The following is a 24,101-nucleotide window of genomic DNA, read 5'->3' as shown; positions in this document are numbered from 1 at the left end:
GGTGCTAGAATTTCCATGTGTATGCCATCTGTACAGCTGATGATGCCTGGGAACCCCTTCTGCTGGAACCCCAGCATCACCTCCTATGGGTCGCTCATACAGATCATGTCCTCCAGGAACATTTCCACCAGGAGGTCCACCACTTCCTTGACTATCTTGCAGACAGTGGAGGTGCCAATAGCAAACAGGTTGCTTAGGGCCAGGTAGCAGTTGTGGGTAAATTTTTAAATTGTTATTGCAAGCAGCTTGCACATGGGCAACATGTGGCACATTACAGTGTCCTGCCAGTGGAGCATGGGCTCTATCTCACTAGCCAGAAAACCAAAGGTTCCCTGAGAAGTGTTCATCGTCCCACTCGTCCGTGTCCTCCATAGACCTCCAGGTGCTGTCGTACCTTGGCAGCACCCACCTCCTTTCCACTGTCCAGTCTTCATGCAGTATGTGGGAAGCAGAGGAGAGGGCCACCACATGTTTCTGGGCTGTTCCGATGGCTTCCGGGAGCACACAATCAGCCCGTCAAATCTGGAGACAGCAAAGAACCTTGAAGCCTCTTCATGGGCAGCTGCTGCCCAGAAGACCCCAAACACTCCAGAACCCATAGCAAGTGCCTCGTTTGATGGGCTCTGTGTCTTGCTTCCTCCTCCATGGTGCTTAGCACCATCTCCATCATGCTGTGAACAGTGATGTTGGGTCCTGTGCCCATCGTCACAGAACTATTCCTCTCTTGCGGCAGGGAGATCGGGTGAAGGTGCATGCCTACATGGGAGCTTTGACTGTGCATGTCACCTGCTTGGGGCTTCCAGGGTGCTAGTGGTGTACCTACCTAACTCGCACAGCAGCAAGAATAAAGGGGTGGTGTTCCAAGGAGGGAGGGAACCTCCAATCTTTGTGCCCTGCCTGGGACAATTTTTCAGCCAGCTGTTTGTGGTGCCAGCATACCATCCTGTTTCATGCCCACAAGGCGCATGAGCAAGCCCCATTTATTCCCCCCTTTTATTTCTGATTGTGTGTGGGGGGGGCCTCTCTTCCGCACAGCTGGAGTTTCCAGGGCCCTCCAAGAATTTAGATGCTGCTATGTGTATGCAGCCCTTCAGAATATCAGCGCTGCCCCCTTCTTTCATCATGGACAGGAACCCCCTTGTCCTTTGCTTGCTGACAATGGATGTGTGGGCTGAAAGAAGTGCACAACCATTTTCAAAGCAAAGAAAGAAGCTTTAGTCCCAGAAACAAACAGCATACTCTTTGCTAACTTCTAATAGGAAAACAACAAACTTGGTAGCTGTGAACATTGGACTAGAAGCTGTGTGTGGGCTTGAAAGCTTGTGGTTTCAGGGTTTACAAACTTGCGGGGGGGGGAGTATACAGCTACTGTAAAGTGCCTTCATTCTAAACAAGGTGGGGTGCAGCTATGCCCACTAGGTGGCATGCATCTGCTCAGGAGCACATAGTCGAAGATTTAGTGGTGAGCCTACATAGTGGAGAAGGATTGGGTGGGGATTTCTTCAGACTCTCCTCTGCTCTGCTCTTGGGGAGCAGTGGCTTGTGCATGGTCATCTCTTCCTGTCTCCCCAGTCCTTCCCTTCGCCTGGGAGCAGCCCAAGCATGAGTGTGGCTGTGCCCCCTTTCATGGTGGCTTTCTTTTTGCAAGGGGAGGAAAGGGTGGGGGCAGTGGATTTCTGAATGCACGCCTGAATTCCCTTACCTACGAGGCTCCTGGTCTGGGGTGGTGTGTGGTAAAGAAACCTTGTCTTGGTGGGGGCCTTGCTGTGTGGTAGCTGCAGGGCTACACCAGAGGGCCCTTCTCCTGCTTGCCCAATGCCCAGGACCCAATGCCAGGTGCAGAGGGGCTTGTGCTGGGACCATGAGCTCCATATGCACAGCTGGCTTGCTGCTTGGACATGCCTGCTGGGCTGACTCCCAATGGCCCTGTATGTGGACTCACAGAGGGAGGTCACTGCGCCACTCCATGGGCTTGTCTGTGACCATAGGTGGAGGGGGAAGTCGTCTCCAGTGGTCCCCTCCCCCCCGGCCTCCATTAAGTTCTTAAAAGCCCAGTTTGGGTGATCTGTGGCCTGTTCTGGGCCTGATCTCAGTGGCGGCGACCATTTTGGATGCTGCCATGCATGTCCACTCAACCCCCAGAACCACTGGACTAGAACGTCCACCCCACTTCTGTCATGGGAACCACAGTACCCCCCTACCCCCCAACCCCAAACACTAGCTAACACATCCACCCCACTACCATCCACAGGAACCACCCCACCCCACCCTCATCCTAAAACACTGCAGGACCTTTTGCAGGAATCATGTTCACTGAGCTGGCCAATCTGGCAGCACACAATGTTCCTCTCCACAGGTGTGCTGACAGGAACTCACACCTTCAGCCACCACCTCACAGGACAGCCATCCCCTGGCAGCTTTGTTGGCCGAACACGACACACCACATCAGATGGTGTGTAGGCAAACAGAAAGGTCTCTTCCTAGGCCTTGGTCCTGGGGCCTGCCAATTCCAAGTCCAGCTCCCTCCAGGATCTCATCCTCTAGCAGGGAGGCCTAGCTGTCCCTATCGAAGAGGTGGGATGGGGACAGTGGGTTCAGGTCTGATATCTGTCTCATCGTGGATTCTCTTTTCTTACCAGAGAATCAACTCTCAGAACCCCTGACACTGAAAACCCAGTGTCCCATGGGCTTGCCATTTGGGGGCTGGCTGGCATCCTATGTGCACTACATCACAACCTGCTCTGGGCCTGGGCCACCCTGGTGCCCCCCAAGTGGAGTTATGGGGCTGCTGAAAGTCCTATTATTCCCTATGGGGAAAAGATTAAAGACATACAAAATACAGAAAAAAATTAAATATCACCCCTTTCACCAATTTATTTGAAATCTGGTTAGTAGCAGGCACCCACTACCGCCTGACCCACTCTTCTGCCCCTGAAACCTCTTTTCTGCCCCGAATCTGCCACAAAGACATGCCAACTTAAAAAAGAAAATTAAAATACCCCATTGCCCAATTTCTTTAAAATATGGGTAGTAGCCTCCTTGCACCCATTGGGCACTACCACCCACCACAACCCACTCTTGGCCACCCTGGTGCCCCCCAAGTGGAGTTATGGGGATGAGTGCCTCCAATGAGTGCCTGCTACTAACCAGATTTCAAATAAATTGGTGAAAAGAGTGATATTTAATTTTTTTCTGAAGTTTGTGCGTCTTTAATCTTTCCCCACATAGGGAATAACGGGGGGGGGGATTAAAATACCCCATTGCCCAATTTGTTTAAAATATGGGTAGTAGCCTCCTTGCACCCATTGGGCACTACCACCCACCACAACCCACTCTTGGCCACCCTGGTGCCCCCCAAGTGGAGTTATGGGGATGCTCAAAGTCCCATTATTCCCTATGGGGAAAAGCTTAAAGACACAACAACTTCAAAAATTATTTAAAAATTACCCTTTGCCCAATTACTTTGAAATTTGGGTGGTAGCTTCCACCCATTGGGAACTACCACCCACCCCATTGTAGTAGTAGTAGTAGTAGTAGTAAGGCTCTTCTTCCCTGACAGTAGTGTTGTCATTTTGTGCAATGTGTTTTAGCTTCATGTTAAATCTTACATCTGGTTTTTGTTAAATCATAAAGCATTGATAAGCGGCATGTCCCCCTCTAACTTCACTTTTTGCCTCTTTTGACCAAAAAGATATGGGATATGTAAAAGGAGCATTTAGGTTTCCTAAGAGCCTAACCCTCATGCATGTCCTGAAGTTTCATCTCCCCAGGCTTCCAGGAAGATCACCTGTGCCTTCCTTTACAGGTAAAGTTGTGCCATCGAGTTGTTGTCCTCCTGGTGACCACAGAGCCATGTGGTTTTCTTTAGTACCCTCCTTTATACAGTTGTGCCGTCGAGTCGGTGTCGACTCCTCGCAACCACAGAGCCCTGTGGTTGTCTTCGGCAGAATACAGGAGGGCTTTACCACTGCCATCTCCCACACAGTATGAGATGATGCCTTTCAGCATTTTCCTATATCACTACTGCCCAATATAGGAGTTTCCTGTATTCTGGGAAAACACACCAGCAGGGATTCAAACCAACAGCTTCCTACTCTCTAGGCAGCTTACTTCCCCGCTTTAGCCATCTCTAAAGACTGACCAATAGAAGAGAAGGAGCCTCTGCCAAGAGCTGGTAGTATCATAAGAACAGCCCTGCTGGATCAGGCCCAAGGCCCATCTAGTCCAGCATCCTGTTTCTCACAGTGGCCCACCAGATGCTGCTGGAAGCCACAAGCAGGAGTTGAGGGTGTGCCCTCTCTCCTGCCATTAGTCCCCTGCAACTGGTTCTCAGAGCCATCCTGCCTTTTGAGACTGGAGGTGGCCTTAGTGTCTGTTGGGAATTCTCTCTGATAAGAGATACCCTTCTATTACAGTAGAGTGCACTGAGGCACAACACAACGGAATCTGCCTAGCATGCATGTATGCTGAGAGTAAAAGAGACTTGGAGCCAGTTCATAGTTTCAAATCAATATATATGGCATTTGTTAGAGAACTCCATTCTAGATAAGAAAGTGAGGAGTTAGGATCTCTAATCTATCTAGCTTGCTGGATGCAGAGGGATGGTTTCTGCATCTCTGCACACATGGTGCAGCGAGAGAGGAGATTGTGTGTTGCAAGGGAGAAGAAAGCGGCAAGGCAGGAAGGAAGTTCCTGAGAGTAGCAATCTACATATCAAAGGGATAGTGTCAGAGCAGTAGAGAAGGGATGACCAATGTCTTGACCCTTCTAGCCCTCTGACTCACTAGTCTGTCCCCCTCTGTCACTGAGACATGAGACAGCACAGAGTCCTTCACTTCCAACAGTGTCAACAGCTACAGTATGTAGTTTCAAATGTTTCAGCACTCAATGAAGCTATTCACAAGGGTGAGCCCGATCCCGGCGCTGCCTCATCCCCAAGCCCAGGAATTTACCCCAGGCTGTAAGAGCGCAAGTGTGTCCTTAACCCCAGCTTTAGGGTCATGTGTGTACGTGGGCTGCAGGCAGCCCGCACACACACAAAGCCGAGTGGCAAGAGTGCCCTGGTGCGGTGCATTGAGGGATGCCAGAGGACTTCCACCTCCAGCTCCGTTCTGCTGCTTGCTGCGGTACTGATTGTGTGTTGGGCAAGCGGCAGAGCCAAGGGACCAAGATCAATCATGTGCAGGGAGGAGCCTTCCTCCCTGCCAGCCTCCTCCCCACCTGCTTATTTTGTCGTGTGTATGGCCTTAATATGTAAGAAGATGCCAGTCCAGAATTGAGAGCAGGTAGTTTAAAAGGGTAGGGGTGTGTGTGTTTTTAAAGGCTCTAATCTATTTCAACTGTCATCTAATTGAAGCATTATTAACAGTGTGGAAAAGAATTATAGGAACAGGTGTACATTATATCACAAAACAATTGACATGTAAACACTGATCAAGTTTTATTTTCTGCTTAGATGATAACATCCAGTTGAAAATAAACAATTAAAAATATATTCTGTTACAAACACATGACAGACTTTAACATCATGCTATAATACAAGGTTAAATTTCATGGTGACATTTGTTTCACGGGCAGGTGTGTGTAAGCAATACACACCTTTTGCACAATGCAATGCTAACACAGCATAACACACTGGCAAAATGTGATGGAAGCCATAATTTCATTTAATAAGGACATGTATGGAACATTTTAAAAACCATCTGTAGCTTATATAAAACTAAATTGAACAATGGTTGTGGTATTTTCAGAGGCACTAGCTGAAATCTCGAAGATTAACACATGTGCACAATTTTGATTCTTTCATATTCAGATCCACTACTGAATACTCTGTTTCACTGAGTGGAATGAAAGAGCCATATTGATCAGAATACACATTAACTTTTGCAGTGCTTCTTTTCTACTTTTGATACTAACAGCATTCAGAACGGTCACAGTAGAGAGAGAAAATGTGATCCTAGCATCATTGATCAAAGTGTCAATAAATGTGCTCTACTTGGGTTTTTCTGTAGTTTTCAACCAACCTTCCAACGGAGTCACAAAAAGGTATTTCAAATTTAGAAAGTGATTTGGCAGTTCCTCAAGTGCCTGTCTGTCTTAATCTGCTGAACCAAAAACTACAGAAAAATGCTGGTTCTGTGTATTGCTTCAGAGGTGGCAGCTATTCATACAGACATATCAAATATTTGCTATCATAATCCCATTTTTCAATGCAATAAACTGTGTGTGCCTGTGTAAAGTAAACTGAAGGACACACACACAAATGCTATGTAATATATCACAGCCTTACATTTTGATCCTAAGCACTTTCAGGAGTGTTATGTCCCTGCAACAGTGTTGTAAAGTCACGTCACTGGGCAGGTGTAAAGGTCCTTAGAAGCAAGTATTTTGCTGGCACAATACATATTAGTACCAGACTGCTCATTATAAAACACAAGACAAACCTCCAAAGTGAACTCAGATTTAAATCATCTTGCAGTAACTTACAACAAATATTTAATTCCAAGACTTAATTTTTAAAAATGATTTTGCAGTATTTTTCCTAAACCTGAGAAACAGTATACCAGTAAGCAAGGCATTTTCAAACCAGTTATGTGTAAAAAATATTTTTTTTAACTAGAAGCTTTGATATAAAAGGCAATAAGAAATATAAAATCTACCCTCCTTTTAGGACTACATCTTCTCTATGGTCATTTGTACTATTACATACAGTACATTCGGTTCCCTACACAGCAAATGTACATACTTGTCCCTGATATTATATTGGCAGTGACAGCAAAATGTTTTACTATCAGCACAATTTCTTGTAGCTTATAGAAACAGCACCAAGATTTATGTAAAACACACACATCCACGTGCAGCTCAACTTTTCCAGAAGCTGAAAAAAGACAAAATCAGAATTTTTCAAAATCCCCACACGTTCTTCCAGAAATCTTCCCAGAACAAAATAGCTCAGCGCAACATGAGAATCTGGGAATATTGCATAGTGCAGGGAGTTCCCCTGTATGAATCCACCCACCCATTGATTGTTTCTTACCCTCACCCTACCCCCCACCCCTGTAATGCAAAGCAAAGCAGACAGGTGTTCATGAACAGTAAGAGGACACATTCACTTTTAGCCAGCAAGGGCAATCTGTGTGCAGCAAAGGTTGTCTTGTGGGTTAAAATCCTGCACATTATTAAAACTGCACACACAGTAAATTCTTGCTGGACTACATATGACCTAACAGACTTCAGTGCAGTCAGTCCTGAAAGCATGAAATCTCCTGTTTGGAGTGACCGAGGAACTGAATCTAGGCGCCCCCCCCCCCTTCTCACCCTGGCCCCTAGCAGGTGAGACAAACACTTGTTTGCCCATGTGTTTCACGAGTATATGTCTGGAGATCCTAATGCACTGCAATGTGCACACAGCCTGCTATTGTGCCTGAGAACCATGCTTTGTTTTTCACTGGTTAAAAAATTTGCTCTCTACAGTTTCATCTGTCACAGTGCAAAAGTACCTTTAAAAAGAATTTTTTAAATGAACACATATGTACAGAATATATGTATGTACCACACACACACACACACATAAATATACAAGTGCATGAACATATTCCTATTCATGCCAAGCTCCACAAAGAGATGGAATGTTTAAAAATTATGGGCAATGTATTCCAGAGAGCAAGCTGGAAGTCTGATCATCCATCTGGAAGTGGACGATCAAATCAGCCATGAGAACCTCCTTCTCAAAAAAGAAATATTGCCAGCTTACATTGTCAACATACTGCAAAGCTTCCTCTCATAATTTAAAAAGAGAAGTCATAACTATACTTTAAACACACAGCACGTGTGTGTGTGCACACACACACACACACACATTTCATATGGCTATTCCCTTTGTGGAAATCTATATAGCGTAGTGATCTGAATATTAACCCCCTGGAGAACCAGATTTTTAAAATGTTAATTGATAATTACAAAAAATATATATTCTTTTTTCCTTTAACTTATTAATTCAGCCATTATTGTTAAAACTTTCATATCCTCAGGGCTCAGGAAATCCACTAGTCTATTTGTCTGTGATAAGTGAGAAATTATGTCTGACAAGTGAAAAAATCCTGACAAGAAATGTACCAACATAGCTCGATGAGTGAAATTTTTGTCTGGCCGATCAACGTTTAGTCTGGCCAACATTTCTTGACCCCTGCAAATCCTGATAAGATTTTTATTATTATTCCTTTGGAATTCAGCTATTTTGGTTCAGCATGAAGATGCACCAGCTGAAGCCATAGTCAATAGTACATGCTGCAGCTTCCCATGAAAATACAACACTGCCTTTTCTGGTACCTTAAAAAAAACATATTAAGTACTCGAATGTACTAATATTCTTTTCCATGGAAAACAAATATTTTGTATTCTGAGAGGAAACTTCTGCAAACCAAGGATGTTTCAGGACTTCACAATGCTTTTTTTTAAAGGACACAATCTGCTGGGAATGAGTTTTGCTGAAGTGAATGGGGCCATCTTCCATCCATTTCTAAAGACACACGATCAGGCAAAACCCCTTGCCATCTTGTGCCCACTGTCTTTGTGAACCTGAGAGGTTGTCCAACAAACACACAGCATGATTGTTGTGCACCCACTGCTCAGTACTTTCCTTGCTTGAGTCTCTCAATGTGGTAGCACAGCTTTAATGCTGGCCCCAGTTTTAGCCCCATATATTTCATTATCATATCACTTCTCAGTAGGAGGAGAGCCTTTCCATCAATTTCCTGGGGAAAGAAGACAGTAAGTATTAATGAACTGGTAAATGTTTGCTTCAGCACGTGGCTTGATGAGAACAGCTCACGACAGCGTGTCATATCTGGACCATAATAGAGTGGGATACAAAGATTGCTCTCATCTGAATAGAAAAATGTTTGTTTCCAATATTTATACAGTTTTCTATGTAAATCTCAAAGCAAGTGACATTTAAACTAGTTAAGATGCTGGGGGGGAAATAGGAGTTTTCACTCCTACAGAGACTGACAATAGTTGATTGCAGCTAATAACCAAGTGTAGCATTGCCCCATAATCAGGACACAAGAACTACAATTTAGGAAATAAAGGCTTTTCTCTCCCATTTGCTTTTAATACAAAAGTAGAATTAGTAGCCAATAATGGAGTGGGGGGCAGACCCATCTCTTGAGCCTGATACTTCACATCCCCCTAAACTCATAGAAAACCAGCACTGTGTTAGATTGCTAATTAAGTACTCTGCAGGGTGGCCTGATTATTATTAGTAGCCTCTTCTCTTTTGAGAAAGTCAGGGTCATGCAACTAGGTAGTGAGGAGCTCAATATAGAATCTATATATTTAATTCGCTTAGCTGGTGCGTGTCCTGGATTTGGTGGTGGAACTCTCGCGACACATTGCGAGAGTTCCTGGGCCTAGCGAGAGTTGAGCGGAAAGAAAAAAATGGCGGTGGTGAGGGCGGGGCGGGCTGCAAAACGTCCAGAGGAGGTGGCCTCGGGGCGCCGGGACGGTCTGTCCAGGCCAGACCGTCCCAGATACGGAAGAGGCGGTGGCCCGACCTGGTGGGAGGTGGCGGGGTGGCCTTGCCTGGCCAGGTATGAGAGGCGGTGGCCTGACCAAGCAGAAGGCGGAGGAGGCGGGACGGCCTGGGCTGGCTGTCCCAGATATGGAAGAGGTGGCGGGCTGCAGGAGGCAGGAGGCATCGAAGGCCAGGATGAGAGGGAAACTTTCCGGCCCGCTGCCACCGCCCCAGCAAGAAGAACCTGGCTGTGGGGGGAGGGGGAGGGGGAGAAGAGAGAGTGGGGGAGGGGGCCGGAGGGAAGGGGAGGGGGGAAAAGAGTGTGGGGCCGGAGGGAAGGGGAGGGGGGAAAAGAGTGTGGGGCCGGAGAGAGGGGGAGGGGGCAAAGAGAGTGGGGCCGGAGGAAGGGGGAGGGGGGCAAGAGAGAGTGAGGCAGGAGGGAGGGGGAGGGGGCAAGAGAGAGTGGGGCAGGAGGGAGAGGGAGGGGGAGGGGGGCAAGAGAGTGGGGCAGGAGGGAGGGGGAGGGGGAGGGGGGCAAGAGAGTGGGGCAGGAGGGAGGGGGAGGGGGCAAGAGAGTGGGGCAGGAGGGAGGGGGCAAGAGAGTGGGGCAGGAGGGAGGGGGCAAGAAAGTGGGGCAGGAGGGAGGGGGAGGGGGGCAAGAGAGAGTGGGACAAGAGGGAGGGGCAGGGGCAGGAGGGAGGGGGAGGGGGCAAGAGAGAGTGGGGCAGGAGCGAGGGGGAGGGGGCAAGAGAGTGGGGCAAGAGAGAGTGGGGCAGGATGGAGGGAAGGAGGCAAGAGAGAGTGGGAGATGGGCAAGGGAGTGGGACAGGAGGGAGAGGGCAAGAGGGAGATGGGCAAGAGAGTGGGGCAGGAGGGAGAGGGAGAGGGAGGGGGCAAGAGAGTGGGGCAGGAGGGAGAGGGAGGGGGCAAGAGAGAGTGTGGCAGGAGGGAGGAGGAAGGGGCAAGAGAGAGTGGGGCAGGAGGGAGGAGGAAGGGGCAAGAGAGAGTGGGGCAGGAGGGGGGGAACAGCAGGCCCCCAAAGAGCGCACAGGTGCTCTGTGCGGGTTGGCTAGTGTGATTTATTGCAGTAAATAGTTCCAAGCAGGCCTGCTTAAATTAAACAAGCACGCAAGCAAATAAACAAACAAAGCAAAGCAGGGGCTAGGTTGTTCCCTGCCTGGCCCTAAATACATTATCATGCAGGACAGGAAAGAACTTTCTTACATGTCTTCTGAAGAGTTCTGCATGGGGTGCTAATGCCTGAGGATCAGCTTCTTTCACAAATCTCATTACTTCATCGATCGACCACGTAGAAGGGTCCTTACTGGGTATTCGGGAAGGTTCCCGTTTTAGTGCACTGAGGTCAGGTCCTGTTGTAGAGCTTGCAGCTTAAATATGGGCAGCAATAAGAAAGAAAAAAGTGCCGTTGATGTAACCACCACTTTTTAGACACACCATACATATAGGAAAGATTTTTAATGCCCATTCATGAATAGAAAAATTACAGTGACATTTCCCTGCCATCCTTGTGAGTGCCTCTCCATATGATCATGGTCACATTTAATCGATCTGAAAGTGTTTAATACTTTTTATTATTTACACTGTACATTTAACCACTTCTGACCATGTTAGAGGTGTATCCATAAGGAAATTTTTACTAAGGAAGAATATGAGATTCCTATTTTCCTACTTATAAATGATAATAGATACTCTCCCTTAAGGCTCCTTCACAAACAATGTTTCTTCCTAAGTAACAGGGAAGAAAACAATATAGACGTGTGAAGTGCCGCATAAATGTTCATTTTACCACAGGTACATGAGTTAGAAAGACTTGAATAGTTACACACGACAATTTACACCATGGTACAACTAAAGCACAGCAAGTTCAACATTAGATGGGAGAACTAGAGAAATAACTGGCTACTAACTCCTGAGATATCAAGAAGAGTGAGGCAAGTACCTAAAGTTCTCTGGAGGGGGACAGACACTTTCAAGAGTGAATTTCTACATCTATTTGGTCATTTCAGCAGCGGATCTTCATTGATCTACAACCAGCCCATCCCTTCTAAACTCACTTTGGCAGCAGGAAGAATGAAACAAAAGGAAGAAGAAATCATGTAGGTTATATGAGAAGATGATGTTAACTCGATTTCTGCATTCAGACATGTTTGCTAACTTTGCACGTTTTGATTCCTTTTGCAAAGCCTTGAATGTCAAAGTGCTTTCAGAGCCCACTCTATTAATTTACACACAAAGAAGCAGAAGAGCAAAGCAGCTTTTAAAAGGTTTGTGTACCTTCAATCCTCCTCTGCAGTCTATTCCTGTTGACTTCATAGTAATTGCTGTTCCCAGCAGAACTTGAGGATAGCCTGCGTAGGATTGGTGCGGCATTTGAGGTAGCAGTCACAGGTGGAAGGGAATTCCTGTAATAGGCTGCACTCCCCAAGGTACAATATTCAGTGGAACTCCGACAGTTAGGACTGGAAGGATTGACTGAATTAAGTGCAGAATCCATTGAGTCTTCAGAAAACCTGTGTTCTTTGGGAGTGCCATTTTCTTCGCTTGGCAGGGTTTCTGCTATATGATTTAACACAAAATAACACCAGTAAGCTACAAAGACACATTGGACGGCATGGTGTTCTTGGACAGTGCAGACAGAGCATTGTTGACACAGCTTTAAATCCCATCTCTTAATAAAATACCTGCCAAAATTGCTTTGACGAGCCAGTTTTTCTTATTCTCTACTCCCTAATCTTTACATTGGGAATAATCATCCCCCACCACACAAAGTTGTTACTAGGAGTAGTGACTGTGATATAGCGCCCTATTCGCCTGCTAGGTATTTCCTCTGTTGTACACACAACGTCTTTTAAATAAACTGGAGGATTGGGAGGCTTTGATTGAATTATTCCATCCTGAGCAGGCTGGATTTAGAAAGGGTCATAACACCATCAACCACTGTGCTACTTTAAAAGCATTAACAACAACAACAACAATTTATATACCGCTTTTTAACAAAGGTGTCCAAAGCGGTTTACATAGATAGATAGACAAGATGGATATCTGTCCCCAAAGGGCTCACAATCTAAAAGAAACACAAGATAGACACCAGCAACAGTCACTGGAGGTACTGTGCTGGGGGTGGATATGGCCAGTTACTCTCCCCCTGCTAAATAAAGAGAATCACCATGTTAAAAAGGTGCTTCTTTGCTCAGTTAGCAGGGGTAATACATATGTATTAAATACATTTAATACATAAATATACAACTGGGCACAGTAGACAACTATATGTTGCTTTTATTGACCTCTCTTCAGCCTTTGATTCAGTCGACAAACTCAAGTTGTGGGGAAAACTTCAGTAGTCAGGATTGATAAGCGTCTCCTTAGACTGTTGACGGAACTGCATACAGGAACTAAAGCTAGGATTTGGGTAGGCAATCAGGGGTCCCTGTCTGAACAGATAACATTAGAGCTTGGGGTCAAACAAGGTTGTCTTTTAGCCCCTTTTCTATTCAATTTTTATGTTAACGACATTGTACCAGCTATGGAATCTTCAAGGTTTTTCCCTCCACCGCTTGGTGGACGTAAAATCTAAATTTTGATGTATGCAGATGATATGGCCCTTATTTCCTAAGCCCAGGTGGGGCTTTGTTGGATGCTCTCTAGTTTAGCTACCTACTGTAAGAATGAAAAGTTGAAAATTAATTATGATAAAACTAAGGTGGCAGCTTTTGGTAACAGCAAAACCAGGCATAAATGGTCAATCAATTCACATCAAATTGAGCAAAGTTCTTCCTTCAAGTATTTGGGTATTCATTTTAATAAAACTCTCATTTGGAAGAACCATTTGGAAACCACTTTGATTGCACATCATTCCATTGGGGCTATTTTGAATTTTTTCTTTTCAAAAGGTGGCCAGCTTATTGCCCCAGCTCTAAAGATTTTTCAGGAAAAGGTAATTCCCCAGATGCTTTATGGGGTTGAGGTATGGGGGTGGGAAGAACAAATTATCTCCCAGCTGGAAACAGTTCAAAATTCATTTTTAAGGCAAATCTTGTACCTCCCCCAGGGTTCCCCTGCAGCCTACCTAGGAATGGAGGTAGGACTCCCCTCTTTATTGGTTAGAATACACCTTGCCTTGATCACTTACTTCAAGAAGTTAGACAATCTTTTGGATTAGCCTCTAGATAAATGTGGCCATAACTACTGGTTGGAAAAGAACCTATGGTCTGCATTGTTATCTTGCTTGACAGGGTTATATTTCTTGCCTCCATCTGCAGAGTTATGGCTTTGGAGTAGAGATAGAATTAGAGATTGGCTGTTCGCACGAGATGCTGACAGGGTTGCCATCATGACACAACGGCTTCTCTTCCTGTTGTGTTTTTCAACATTATAAAAACACAAAATTTGTTCACATATCTAATTAACTGCTATTCTCCATCTCTGAGGAAAGCTTTTACTGCCTTACGTTTCCAAACTATGCTGTTGGCCTATCTTCATGGAAGATTCTCCAAAATCCCTGTGGAGCAACGATTCTGCCCTTGTGGGTCTGGATAGGTGGAGGACATTATTCACTATGTATTTCACTGTCCTTGGTATGAGTCAATTAGAGACAAGCACCTAAGACAAATTATCAATAACTTTAGGGATTCCACTAGGGGATGCCTGACATTTCTCTTGGTTGATATATTTCCATATGTTACCCACCAGGGTGCCATCTTTGCCTTATCTATGAAATTGAGAAAAAAACTCACTAGTTGGGGGCATGGTTCTAAATTATAACTCCTGTTTATTGGGATAATCCTCTTGTGATATATGATAACTGATATATGACTACTGTGGTATGTATCTTTTCTGTTTCTTTTTTTCTTTTTTCTCTTCTTTGTTTTGACCTGTGGTTTTAACAATAAAGTTACAACTGACTGACTGCCTGGTCAGCAAAGGGTGACTGTGATATTATTATTATTATTTCTTGTTTACACAGTCAGACAGGTGTTATTGACTGGTTTGTTTTTATCCAGACATCGAGTCCTTCCCAAGGACCTGGGATGGCTGAATTTTATCATCAATACTGTTGGTTATTATAGATATCGTCGCAAAATATAGGGTGTTCCCAGTAAAGTTGCTTTTTGTAATTGGCTGGTGGTGATTTCTGTGGCCCCTATGGTGTTGAGGTGCTCTTCAAGGTCTTTTGGAACTGCACCCAGGGCGCCAATTACCACTGGGATTATTTTGGTCTTTTTCTGCCACAGCCTTCCAATTTCAATTTGTAGATCTTTGTATTTGGTGATTTTTTCTATTTCTTTTTCTTCTATTATGCTATCCACTGGTATTGCTATGTCGATTATTTTAACGTTTTTCTTTCTTCTCGACTACAGTTATATCTGGTGTATTGTGTGGCAGATGTTTGTCTGTTTGTAGTCGGAAGTCCCATAATATTTTTGCATCTTCATTTTCTACAAGTTTTTCAATTTTATGGTCCCACCAATTTTTGGCTACAGGTAGCTTGTGTTTTTTGCAGATGTTCCAGTGTATCATCCCTGCTACCATGTTATGCCTTTGTTTGTAGTCAGTCTGTGCGATCATTTTACAATAGCTGATTAGGTGGTCCACTGTTTCATCTGCTTCTTTACAAAGGTGGCACTTGCTGTTTGTTGTTGACTTTTCTACTTTTGCTCTTATTGCATTTGTTCTCAGTGCCTGTTCTTGTGCAGCCAGTATTAAACCCTCTGTTTCTTTCTTCAAGTTGCCATTCTTAAGCCATTGCCAGGTCTTGGTGATGTCTGATATTCCACTTATATTGTGCAAATATTGACCATGCAGGGGCTTATTTCTCCATTGTTCTGCTCAGTTCTTGACTTGTTCTTTCTTGTAGGCCTGCTTTGTTTCATTGGTGTTGAATAGTTTCTCATTATCGACCATTTGAAGTGCATCTTCTTCACTGTCCTTGATATATTCTTCAAGGCCTCTTTTCTCCTCCTCTACTGTTTGATGGACTTGCAGCATTCCTCTTCCACCTGAGCTGCGAGGGAGGTAGAGCCTATCTACATCACTGCGGGGGTGCAGAGCATGATTGATGGTCATGATTTTCCTGGTCTTACGATCTAGCATCTCTAGCTCTGCCTGGGTCCAGTCTATTATTCCCGCCGTATATCTTATAACAGGTATAGCCCAGGTTTATATGGCTTGTATGGTGTTACCACCATTGAATTTGGACTTGAGGATTTTTCTAACTCTCCTGATGTATTCACTTCCAATTTTTCTTTTAACTTCAGTGTGTGCAATGTTTTCCGCCTGGAGAATGCCCAAGTATTTGTAATGTTCTTTCTCTTCCAGGTTCTTGATCTTGCTTCCATTGGGCAGTTCTATTCCTTCTGTTTTTCTTATTTTTCCTCTGTTCATTATTAATGCAGCACACTTGTCTAGTCCAAACTCCATTGCTATATCGCTACTGAATATACGGACAGTGTTTAGCAGTGATTCGATTTCTGACTGGGACTTTCCATAGAGCTTCAGATCGTCCATGTACAGCAGATGGTTGATTTGACTTGATGTTTTAGATGTTTGGTATCCGAGGCCTGTTTTGTTTAGTATTTGTGAAAGTGGGGTCATGGCGATTACAAACAACAGGGGGGATAGTGAGTCCCCTTGGAAAATGCCTCTTCTAATGCTAACCTGTCCAAGTGTCTCCCCATTGATTGTTAACTGTGTACTACACATGCTCATTGCTTTTTTTATAAATATCTGAATGTTTTTGCTGACACCAGTTGTTTCTAAACATTTTAGTATCCATGTGTGAGGCAATGAATCGAAGGCTTTCTTGTAGTCAATCCATGCAACACTTAGATTGGTTTTTCTTCTCTTGCAATTTTCTAAAATCATTTTTATTATTATTATTGTTGTTGTTGTTACATTTTATATCCTGCTCTTCCTCCAAGGAGCCCAGAGCAGTGTACTACATACTTAAGTTTCTCCTCACAACAGCTCTGTGAAATAGGTTAGGCAAAGAGAGAGGTGACTGGCCCAGAGTCACCCAGCAAGTATCATGGCTGAATGGGGATTTGAAGTCGGGACTCCCTGGTCCTAGTCCAGCTCTCTAACGACTACACCATGCTGGCTCTTCTGTAAAGGAGAGCATTCTGTAATGCTCTCCTTAAAATAAAAAAAAAGTTGAGCACTCCCGAGTTCTTGTCTGGCTTGAATTTTAACCTGAGCTGGAGAACTCCACTCATGCACAGGACCACTGCTGCTACTGCTCCAGTGATGGGAAGGCAGGGTGTTGCTCATCTCTTCCAGGCACAGGGAATGCTGGGAAATGTCATTTCAGGTCAATAAATGTCTTGGGGGAACTATATTTTCCCACATTCCAGGGGAGGAGGAGGAGGAGGAAAAAAAGAGACTCTGACCTTTCTGCAGCTACCACGGAAGAGAGGAGGGCAGCCAGCAACCAAATAAGGAAATTGGGGAGCAACAATTACAAGCAAATTTAGAGTATTCTGAGTATCTTTTCTCTCCAAGTGTTTCCCTCTTTTGTTCATAATCGCTGGTCCCAATCGAAATTGAGCCTGCGGGGACTCTCCCATCTCTAGTGCCCAGAGTGTTGCATTTGAATGTGCGAAGCCAAAATATTTATAGCACATCTTTGGTTAAAGCTTTTAATTTTCTTCAGCCTAAAGCAAGACAGAGAATTGCAGGTTGTGAACCTTTAATGGTATTTCTTCTCGTCAACTGTACCTTCACACAAAAATGGGCTTCAAGCATGCATGGTAGCCCAATCAGGAACATTCCAAGCCCTCTACGTTTTTTGGTAGTAGCCCCACCCCCTAACCTGCATGACAGCATGGCTATTCCCCTCCTTTCAGTTCTGGAGTCTGCTGTATTAAAGATACACCATCCACCTGCAGAGGGAAGAATGGGCGGGTGTGTGAAGGTACAGGAGTTGACTACCAGAAGGACCACCATTACAGGTAAGCACCTTGCCATTCTTCTAAGTGGTCACTGTAACTCATACAAAATGGGCACATGCTAGGCTGCCATACCTGATGGAGGGAGCAGGTGCTCATGTAGGTGCTCACATAAAAATGGAGTTGAGAACTGCTCAGCCAAAAGCCATGTCCTGGTGTGCCTTATCATCTAGAGCGCAATATTTAACAAAAGTGGATGGAGCTGCCCACATAACAGCCTGGCAAATAGAGTCCAGAGGGATGGCCCAGTCAAAGGCTGTGGAGGTAGCCATAGCACGTGTAGAGTGAGCAGGCAAGCTCATCAGTGTTTTGTGAGCAACTTCATAACTCAGCTTGATAATGGCCACAACGACCTGGAGATAGATCGAGCAGAGGCTCTCTTTCATTAGGATTAACATCATCATAGGTGAAGAAGAGGAACTTAGAGGTGCGGATGGTCTCAGTTCTCTTAATATAGAAGGCCAATGCACTTCTAACATCTAGGGTATGGAGTTTCCTTTCTCCCTCACTAGCCAGGTTTAGGATTAAAAAAACTGGGCGTAATAACAGTTGGGATCTGTGAAACATGGAAACAACTTTAGGTGGAGACTGCATATCAGGGTGTATCAGCACTTTATCCTTATGGAAGAATAGGTAAGGGGGGTTGGACCGAAGGGCCCTCAGTTCACCCACTTTACAGGCCTATGTTATGGCAACAAGGAACACAGTTTTCAAGGTAAGGAACCACATATTGCAAGAGGCCATAGGCTCGAAAGCCTTTCTTGTAAGATCAAGGAAGACCAGTGGTAGATCCCACGGGGGAGAGACCTTGGGTATATCTGGTTGCAAATTAGCTAGCCCCTTCAATTTTTGGATCATAGGGTCTGACCATACGGATGTCCCTGTAGGTGCTGTCCAGTGAACTGCTGTGGCTGCAAGATGTACACGGACTGATGACACTGACAGACTAGATTTCCTTAGTTCCAATAGGTAAGATAGAATATAAGGTTTAGGTGCATACTTGGGAGTCACCCCTATATGTATTGCCTATGCAGAGAATATTTTCCATTTAGCAGCATACGAATGCCTCATTGATATCTTCCAGGATGCTGCCAGTACAGAATCTACATCATGAGGCCACTATTCAGGATTCTCCATGCCATGAGCCTGAAGGTGCAGACATCCAGATGTGACAGTGAACCCTGACGTTGAGCAATGAGATCTGGGAGTTGTGGGAGACCCAGGTAAGTGCCGTTGGATAACTGGAACAGATAAGGAAACCAATGTCTCCTCGGCTACCAAGGCACCATCAGTATACACGATGCCCTGTCTTGCCTGATTTTCCTGGAGTATCCTAGGTAAGAGTGGGATTGGAGGGAACATGTAGAAGAGGTGACTTCCCTAGTGGTGTGAAAATGCATTGCCTATTGAGACATGGCCTGTCCTGCTCTGGAGTATAATTTTGTGGGGATAAAAACATGTCGATCAAGAGCACGCCCCATTCCTTGAATACAATCTGCAGAAGTCCCACGGCCAGGGTCCATTCATGATCCCTTGAGGTGTTTCTGTTTAAGGAGTCTGCAAGTGTATTGTCCTTTCCTCTTATGTTTATTGCTCTAAGTGCAATGTTCCAATGGACAGCCCATTCCCAAATGTGAAGGGCGAGGTACAGCAGACAGTGGGTCTCTGTGACACCCTGAAGGTTGATAAACTTATTCGCTGTGGTGTTGTCAGTCCTTATTTGAACCAATGTTCCCCAGATGTACTGGGCCAGGCCTCTGAGGACTTTGGGAACTGCCTGGCATTCGAGATAGTTTATGTGATGATGTTTCTCTGCTGTGGACCATAAATCCAAGACCTTTATGTTCCGAAGTTGTACACCCCAACCTAAATTTGACACATTCACTGTGGTTCAGGTTGTGGGGGTAGGGGAGCAGAATTCTCTGTGTTTGTTTAGGTTCTGGCAAAATGTCCACCATCGGACTGCTTGGCACACATGTAGTAGCACTGTGAGGACAGCCAATTGAGATTGGCGGCAAGGGTTGTAGGTATCTAGAAACCATCTCTGAAGGGTCCTCAAGTGCAGTTGCAGGACTGGTGTTGTGAAGGCCATCAGGCCCAGCAAACATTGCACACTCCGGGTGGAGTGTCTTGGGTGGTTTATGAGTCATGTGTCTAGATTGAGAATAGCCTGGACCCATTCTGGAGGGAGAAAAAAATAGCCTCTTGAACCAAGTCAAAAATGACGCAGAGGAACTTTGATTCTCATTTGTGACTTTTTGTAGTTTATCCTGAGACCTAAGTCTGATAGGAGGGCTATGGTGTAGCACAAATTGCGCTCTAGGCTGTCCCTGGTGATTCCAGCAAGGAGCCAGCAATCTAAGTAGGGGAAGATTTGAATTCCTTGTTCTTGAAGGTAGGCAACCACTACAGCCATTAACTTGGTATAGACTCGGGGTGCCGTTGAGAGGCCAAATGGCATCAGTTTGAACTGGTATACCAGGGAGCTATCTGGAAGGACAAGAATTTTCTGTGTTCTGGGCAGATTGAAATATGGTAGTAGGAGTCCTCGAAATCCAAGGTTGTGAACCATATGTTCTTTGTGATCATAGGCAGAATGGAAGATACCATGAGCATTCTGAATTTCTTGTATACTACAAAAGCATTTAAATTCCTAAGGTCCATGATGTGTTGCAGACCTACATCCTGTTTTGGTATGGTGCAATATCAGGGCGGAGCAGGGGAGAGGAAATCTGGTGGTGGTATGCCTCTTCACAGGTTCAATAGCATCTTTGGAAGCAAGGGCTGTATTGTCTCTTGAAGTTCCAATGACAGGTGTGTAACTCTCATCCGAGAGTTTGGGGGAAGGGACATGAATTCTATGGTGAAGCCTATACCCAGTGATCCAAAGTGATGCATTCCATACACTCTGATAAGGGTTCGGCATGTTGTGGATTTGAAGGAGTCAAGATCTTTTGCTATAGGCAGAGGATTTGGGCTTAGACTGTGGCTTGTTGAAGGATTATTAGCGCCTGCGATATGGAGTTGACTTAAACTGAAAAAAGGAGTGGTCTGAAGATTGAGATAAGGTTGTGGAGCAGAAAGAGGAGGACCTATTAGATTTGCTGCCCTTATTACATTTATAAAAGGAGGATGGAGCTGTCATAGATTTTGCTGTATTCCTCCACTTTCCCCCATCGCTTCATCCATTTCTCCCCCAAAGAATGCCTGACCATGAAAATGTAAGTTTTCTATCCTTGTTCTTGTTTAGGATTGAGGTTAGATGAGCGCATCCAGGCATGACTACATAAAGTCACAGCCACCGACATAGATCATGCCGTACGGTCATGAAGTGTGTAGCAGCTATTTGGAAAGTCTATAAGCCTCCCCATGGTAAGCCAAAGCAGAGTTCCACTTTTCCTGTGGAATATGGTCTAAATATGGTGCCATCTTTTCCCACAGAAACAAATTATGCCACACCATGCAGGCTAGGTAATTAGCCATTTTCAGGTGGAATTAGATGTGGAGTAAATTCTCCTACCATCTTTCTCCCTTCTCTATTGTCAGGAGCAGAAAAGACTCTATTTTTAGACCTAGACTGTGTTGCCTCCAATATGACCAAGTTAGGGGTAGGGTGTCTCTGCAGAAACTTATTATCTTCCACTTGAACCTTATAAAAACTTTCCAGTTATTTAGATGTTGGTGGCAGCAGAGCCGGTTTTTCCCAAAATGCCTTGACAGCGTCCATGAGTGCTGAATTCAAGGGCAGAAATATAGATTGTGAAGCAATCAGTGGGTCCAAATATAGCGTCTGGAGAAGGTTTAGGTGGTTCTTTGGTCTGTATGCCCAGAGACGTGGCCATATGAATTATTTGTTCTGCAAATAACTTCAGATTCTCAGATGGTGATGGGAGTTTAGAGTCCTCAATCAAATCTGAAGGTGTCAAGCCCAAAGCTAGGTCTACTAAGATCTCCTCTTCTGAGACTTCATTGTCTGAAGGTGTGAAGCCCGAAGCTAGGTCTACTGAGGTCTCATCTTCTGAGACTTCATTGTCTGAATCTGGGTCTGGTACCAAGGACTCTGTTCCCTGTGGGTCATCATCCTTTCCTTCCTTTTGTGGCTGGAAGTCTGGTGGTGGGTTCAGGACTGGGTCATCAGGGAGAGAGGGAACAGAATGGGGAGGTCCCTAGTTGGGCCCGAGGACTGACCAGCTCCTGTGCGATGGGAAGAAGTGGGAGGTACTTTGTTTGCGGTAAGCCCTGTTGGGCCTCCAGGGGGTGACCTCCTATCTTGGGATTGGTAAGCCCTGTGTCCATGGGGCTGTTGGGCCTCCAGGGGGTGACCTCCTATCTTGGGATCGAGACCAAGACCTGCGTCTCCTTGGCAATTGGGACCCAGATTTGGTGTCACAGTCACAGGAAGTACAAACCCAATGGTCTGCTCCTTCTGGGCAGCAGTGTCGGTATGGAGCAGAGCAGCAGTGGTGCTGGTAGTGTTCCTTTTCTGTAATTCCATAGCAATCATCAAAAAAGTATGCGTAATGATCTGGAGAATAAATTGTGGGAGATATGTAAGGGTGATAACTGCTCTTTGACAGGGAGTATCTATAATGCTGGCGCCAATGATGATCTGAGGGAGGAGAGTAGCATCTGGGTGAGTCCCTGCAATCTGGTATTGAGTGCCAGTGTCTAGGTGACCTTTCAGGGGTTTCCACCCCTTCCAAATAAGGTGGCTCCAGATCATAGCCCCGGCTGGGATCAGAGGCCAAACTGGGAGAAGCGTCTCAGGATGCATCCTGATCTGGGATGGAGTGCTCTGGAGACCACCCGTCTGGGCTGAAGTGTTGCTGTGATTCCGGAGGACTTAGGCACTGACCCCATTAGTACTGGTGGCAGGGGTTTCTTCGGAATCTTAGGCAGCTTTGTGGTCATTGCTGTGGGTTGCACAAGCTTGACAACTCCAGTAGACAGATCGGGGAGCCAAAGTGGCTTCTTTTTCTACAGGATCTGTTCTTGAGATATCTCCTTTTTACATTTTGTTTTCAGTGGTGGAACAACTCTCGAGGAGCTTGCTAATGCTGAGGTGCTCAAGAATGGGGCTTTCAGATTTGGAGTTTTCACTGGTTCCAAGGGACATGGAACCAAAGAGTCTGACTTGCTGGCGTCCTCCATTGGAGCTGCGGGGCTAGTCTCATCAGGCACCCCAGTCAGCAGACTGGTATGTGGAGTGGTAGCCATGTCTGCTTTCCCACAATAAGGCACATAGCCTGGATACCCTGTTCTGTCTAGCATGCTTAGTAAATTTTTGGCAGTGCGCACAATGGTCTGCTACATGAGCTTCTCCAAGGCAAATCGAGCAATATTGGTGGCTGTCTGATGAGGGTAGTTAGCTCCACATTGAATACATTTTTAAAAACAAAATCTTTGTCCCCATACAAGTGTTCAAGTTGAGCTCTCTGCAGGGAGAGGAAAGTGGAGAGAGGCAGAGAATGGAGCAAACAAACAACACCAAACACAAAGAAGGAAAAACTAAGGACAATCAAAGATAGAATAAACTGAAATCAATAAAAGGAGTGAAAATTACTAGGCAAAGCGTAGAAAGTTGTAGGAACAGTCTCTGACTGAACATAGCAATGTAAAGTGTGCGGCAGATGATGAAGAACTGAAGGGAAGGGAATAGCTTCACTCTCATGTGGGCTGGGGGCGGGGCTACCACCAAAAAACTTGGAAGTTTGGAATGTTTCCAATTGGGCTACCTCGTGTGCACAAAGCCCATTTTGTATGAGATACAGCGATCACTTAGAAGAACCACAAAGCTGCTGTGATAGGGAACTGCATCTGTAGCATACAAGTAATGACTTAAAAAAACAACCACCCAAAGATGCTACAAGTTACTATGATCCATTCCTAGTAGGATGTATCAATAAAATACTGAGGTGATTATCTGGAAAAGCTTATCACTTTAGCTCTGCTGAAAGCACGGAGGTTTAAAATAAGAGAGGCGCTTCAGCAAAAGCTCGATGGAAGCCATGCTCTCTCAGCTACAAATCCTGCCTTCCAATTGTACAGAAACCGGTTGTGGGTTACTCATTGGTGAGGTAAAGATGCTCTGCCATGTGCTCAGAGGTCCTCATCCCCCCACATTCACTTTGCTTACAAAGGAGCATTAAAGGCTTGCTTGGCTGATAATTAAATACCCTAATCAGGATTGGTTTCAGTTTGTGACTCCTGAAGATGTGGACAAGCTGCTTGGAACAGTGCATCCTACCACCTGTCTACTTGATCCTTGTCCATCATGGCTTACACTATCCAGCAGGGAGGTTGTTGTGGAGGGCCTGGTGGCAATTATTAAGGCCTCTCTGAGGGAGGGCAGGATGCCCCCTCGTTTAAAGGAGACAATTATTAGACCTATTCGTAAGTAGCCTATCTTGGATCCCTCTGAGTTTAATAACTACAGGCCTGTCTCCAACCTCCCATGGTTGGGTAAGGTGATTGAGAAGGTGGTGGCCTCCCATCTCCTGGCGGTCTTGGAAGAAACTGATTATCTAGACTCATTTCAAAATGGTTTTCGGGCAGGCTACAGGGTGGAGACTGCCTTGGTCGGCCTGATGGATGATCTCCAATTAGGACTTGACAGAGGAAGA

General features: G+C 45.3%; 1 protein-coding gene across 5 annotated transcripts in view; it reads right to left on the bottom strand.

Moving 5' to 3' along the window:
• Nucleotides 1-5,415: 5,415 nt before the first annotated feature.
• Nucleotides 5,416-24,101, bottom strand: part of SCML2 (Scm polycomb group protein like 2) — a 90,191-nt gene continuing 71,505 nt past the window's right edge. For 2 of the 5 annotated variants that reach the window (XM_053306649.1, XM_053306652.1), the window contains 3 exons: nt 11,810-12,091; nt 10,739-10,902; nt 5,416-8,753 (listed from right to left, as the gene is read on the bottom strand). In XM_053306649.1, coding sequence (XP_053162624.1) covers nt 8,628-8,753; nt 10,739-10,902; nt 11,810-12,091 — 572 coding nt within the window. In that variant the 3' untranslated portion in view covers nt 5,416-8,627. Of the gene's footprint in view, nt 8,754-10,738; nt 10,903-11,474; nt 11,589-11,809; nt 12,092-24,101 lie in introns of those variants that run through there. The other 3 variants (XM_053306651.1, XM_053306650.1, XR_008318973.1) reach the window with 3 other exon arrangements.

Source organism: Hemicordylus capensis, chromosome 3 (assembly GCF_027244095.1).
Source record: "Hemicordylus capensis ecotype Gifberg chromosome 3, rHemCap1.1.pri, whole genome shotgun sequence".
Lineage (NCBI taxonomy): Eukaryota > Metazoa > Chordata > Lepidosauria > Squamata > Cordylidae > Hemicordylus > Hemicordylus capensis.
The sequence above is the reverse complement of the archived record's forward strand: the minus strand, read 5'-3'. Positions and strand labels throughout refer to the sequence as shown.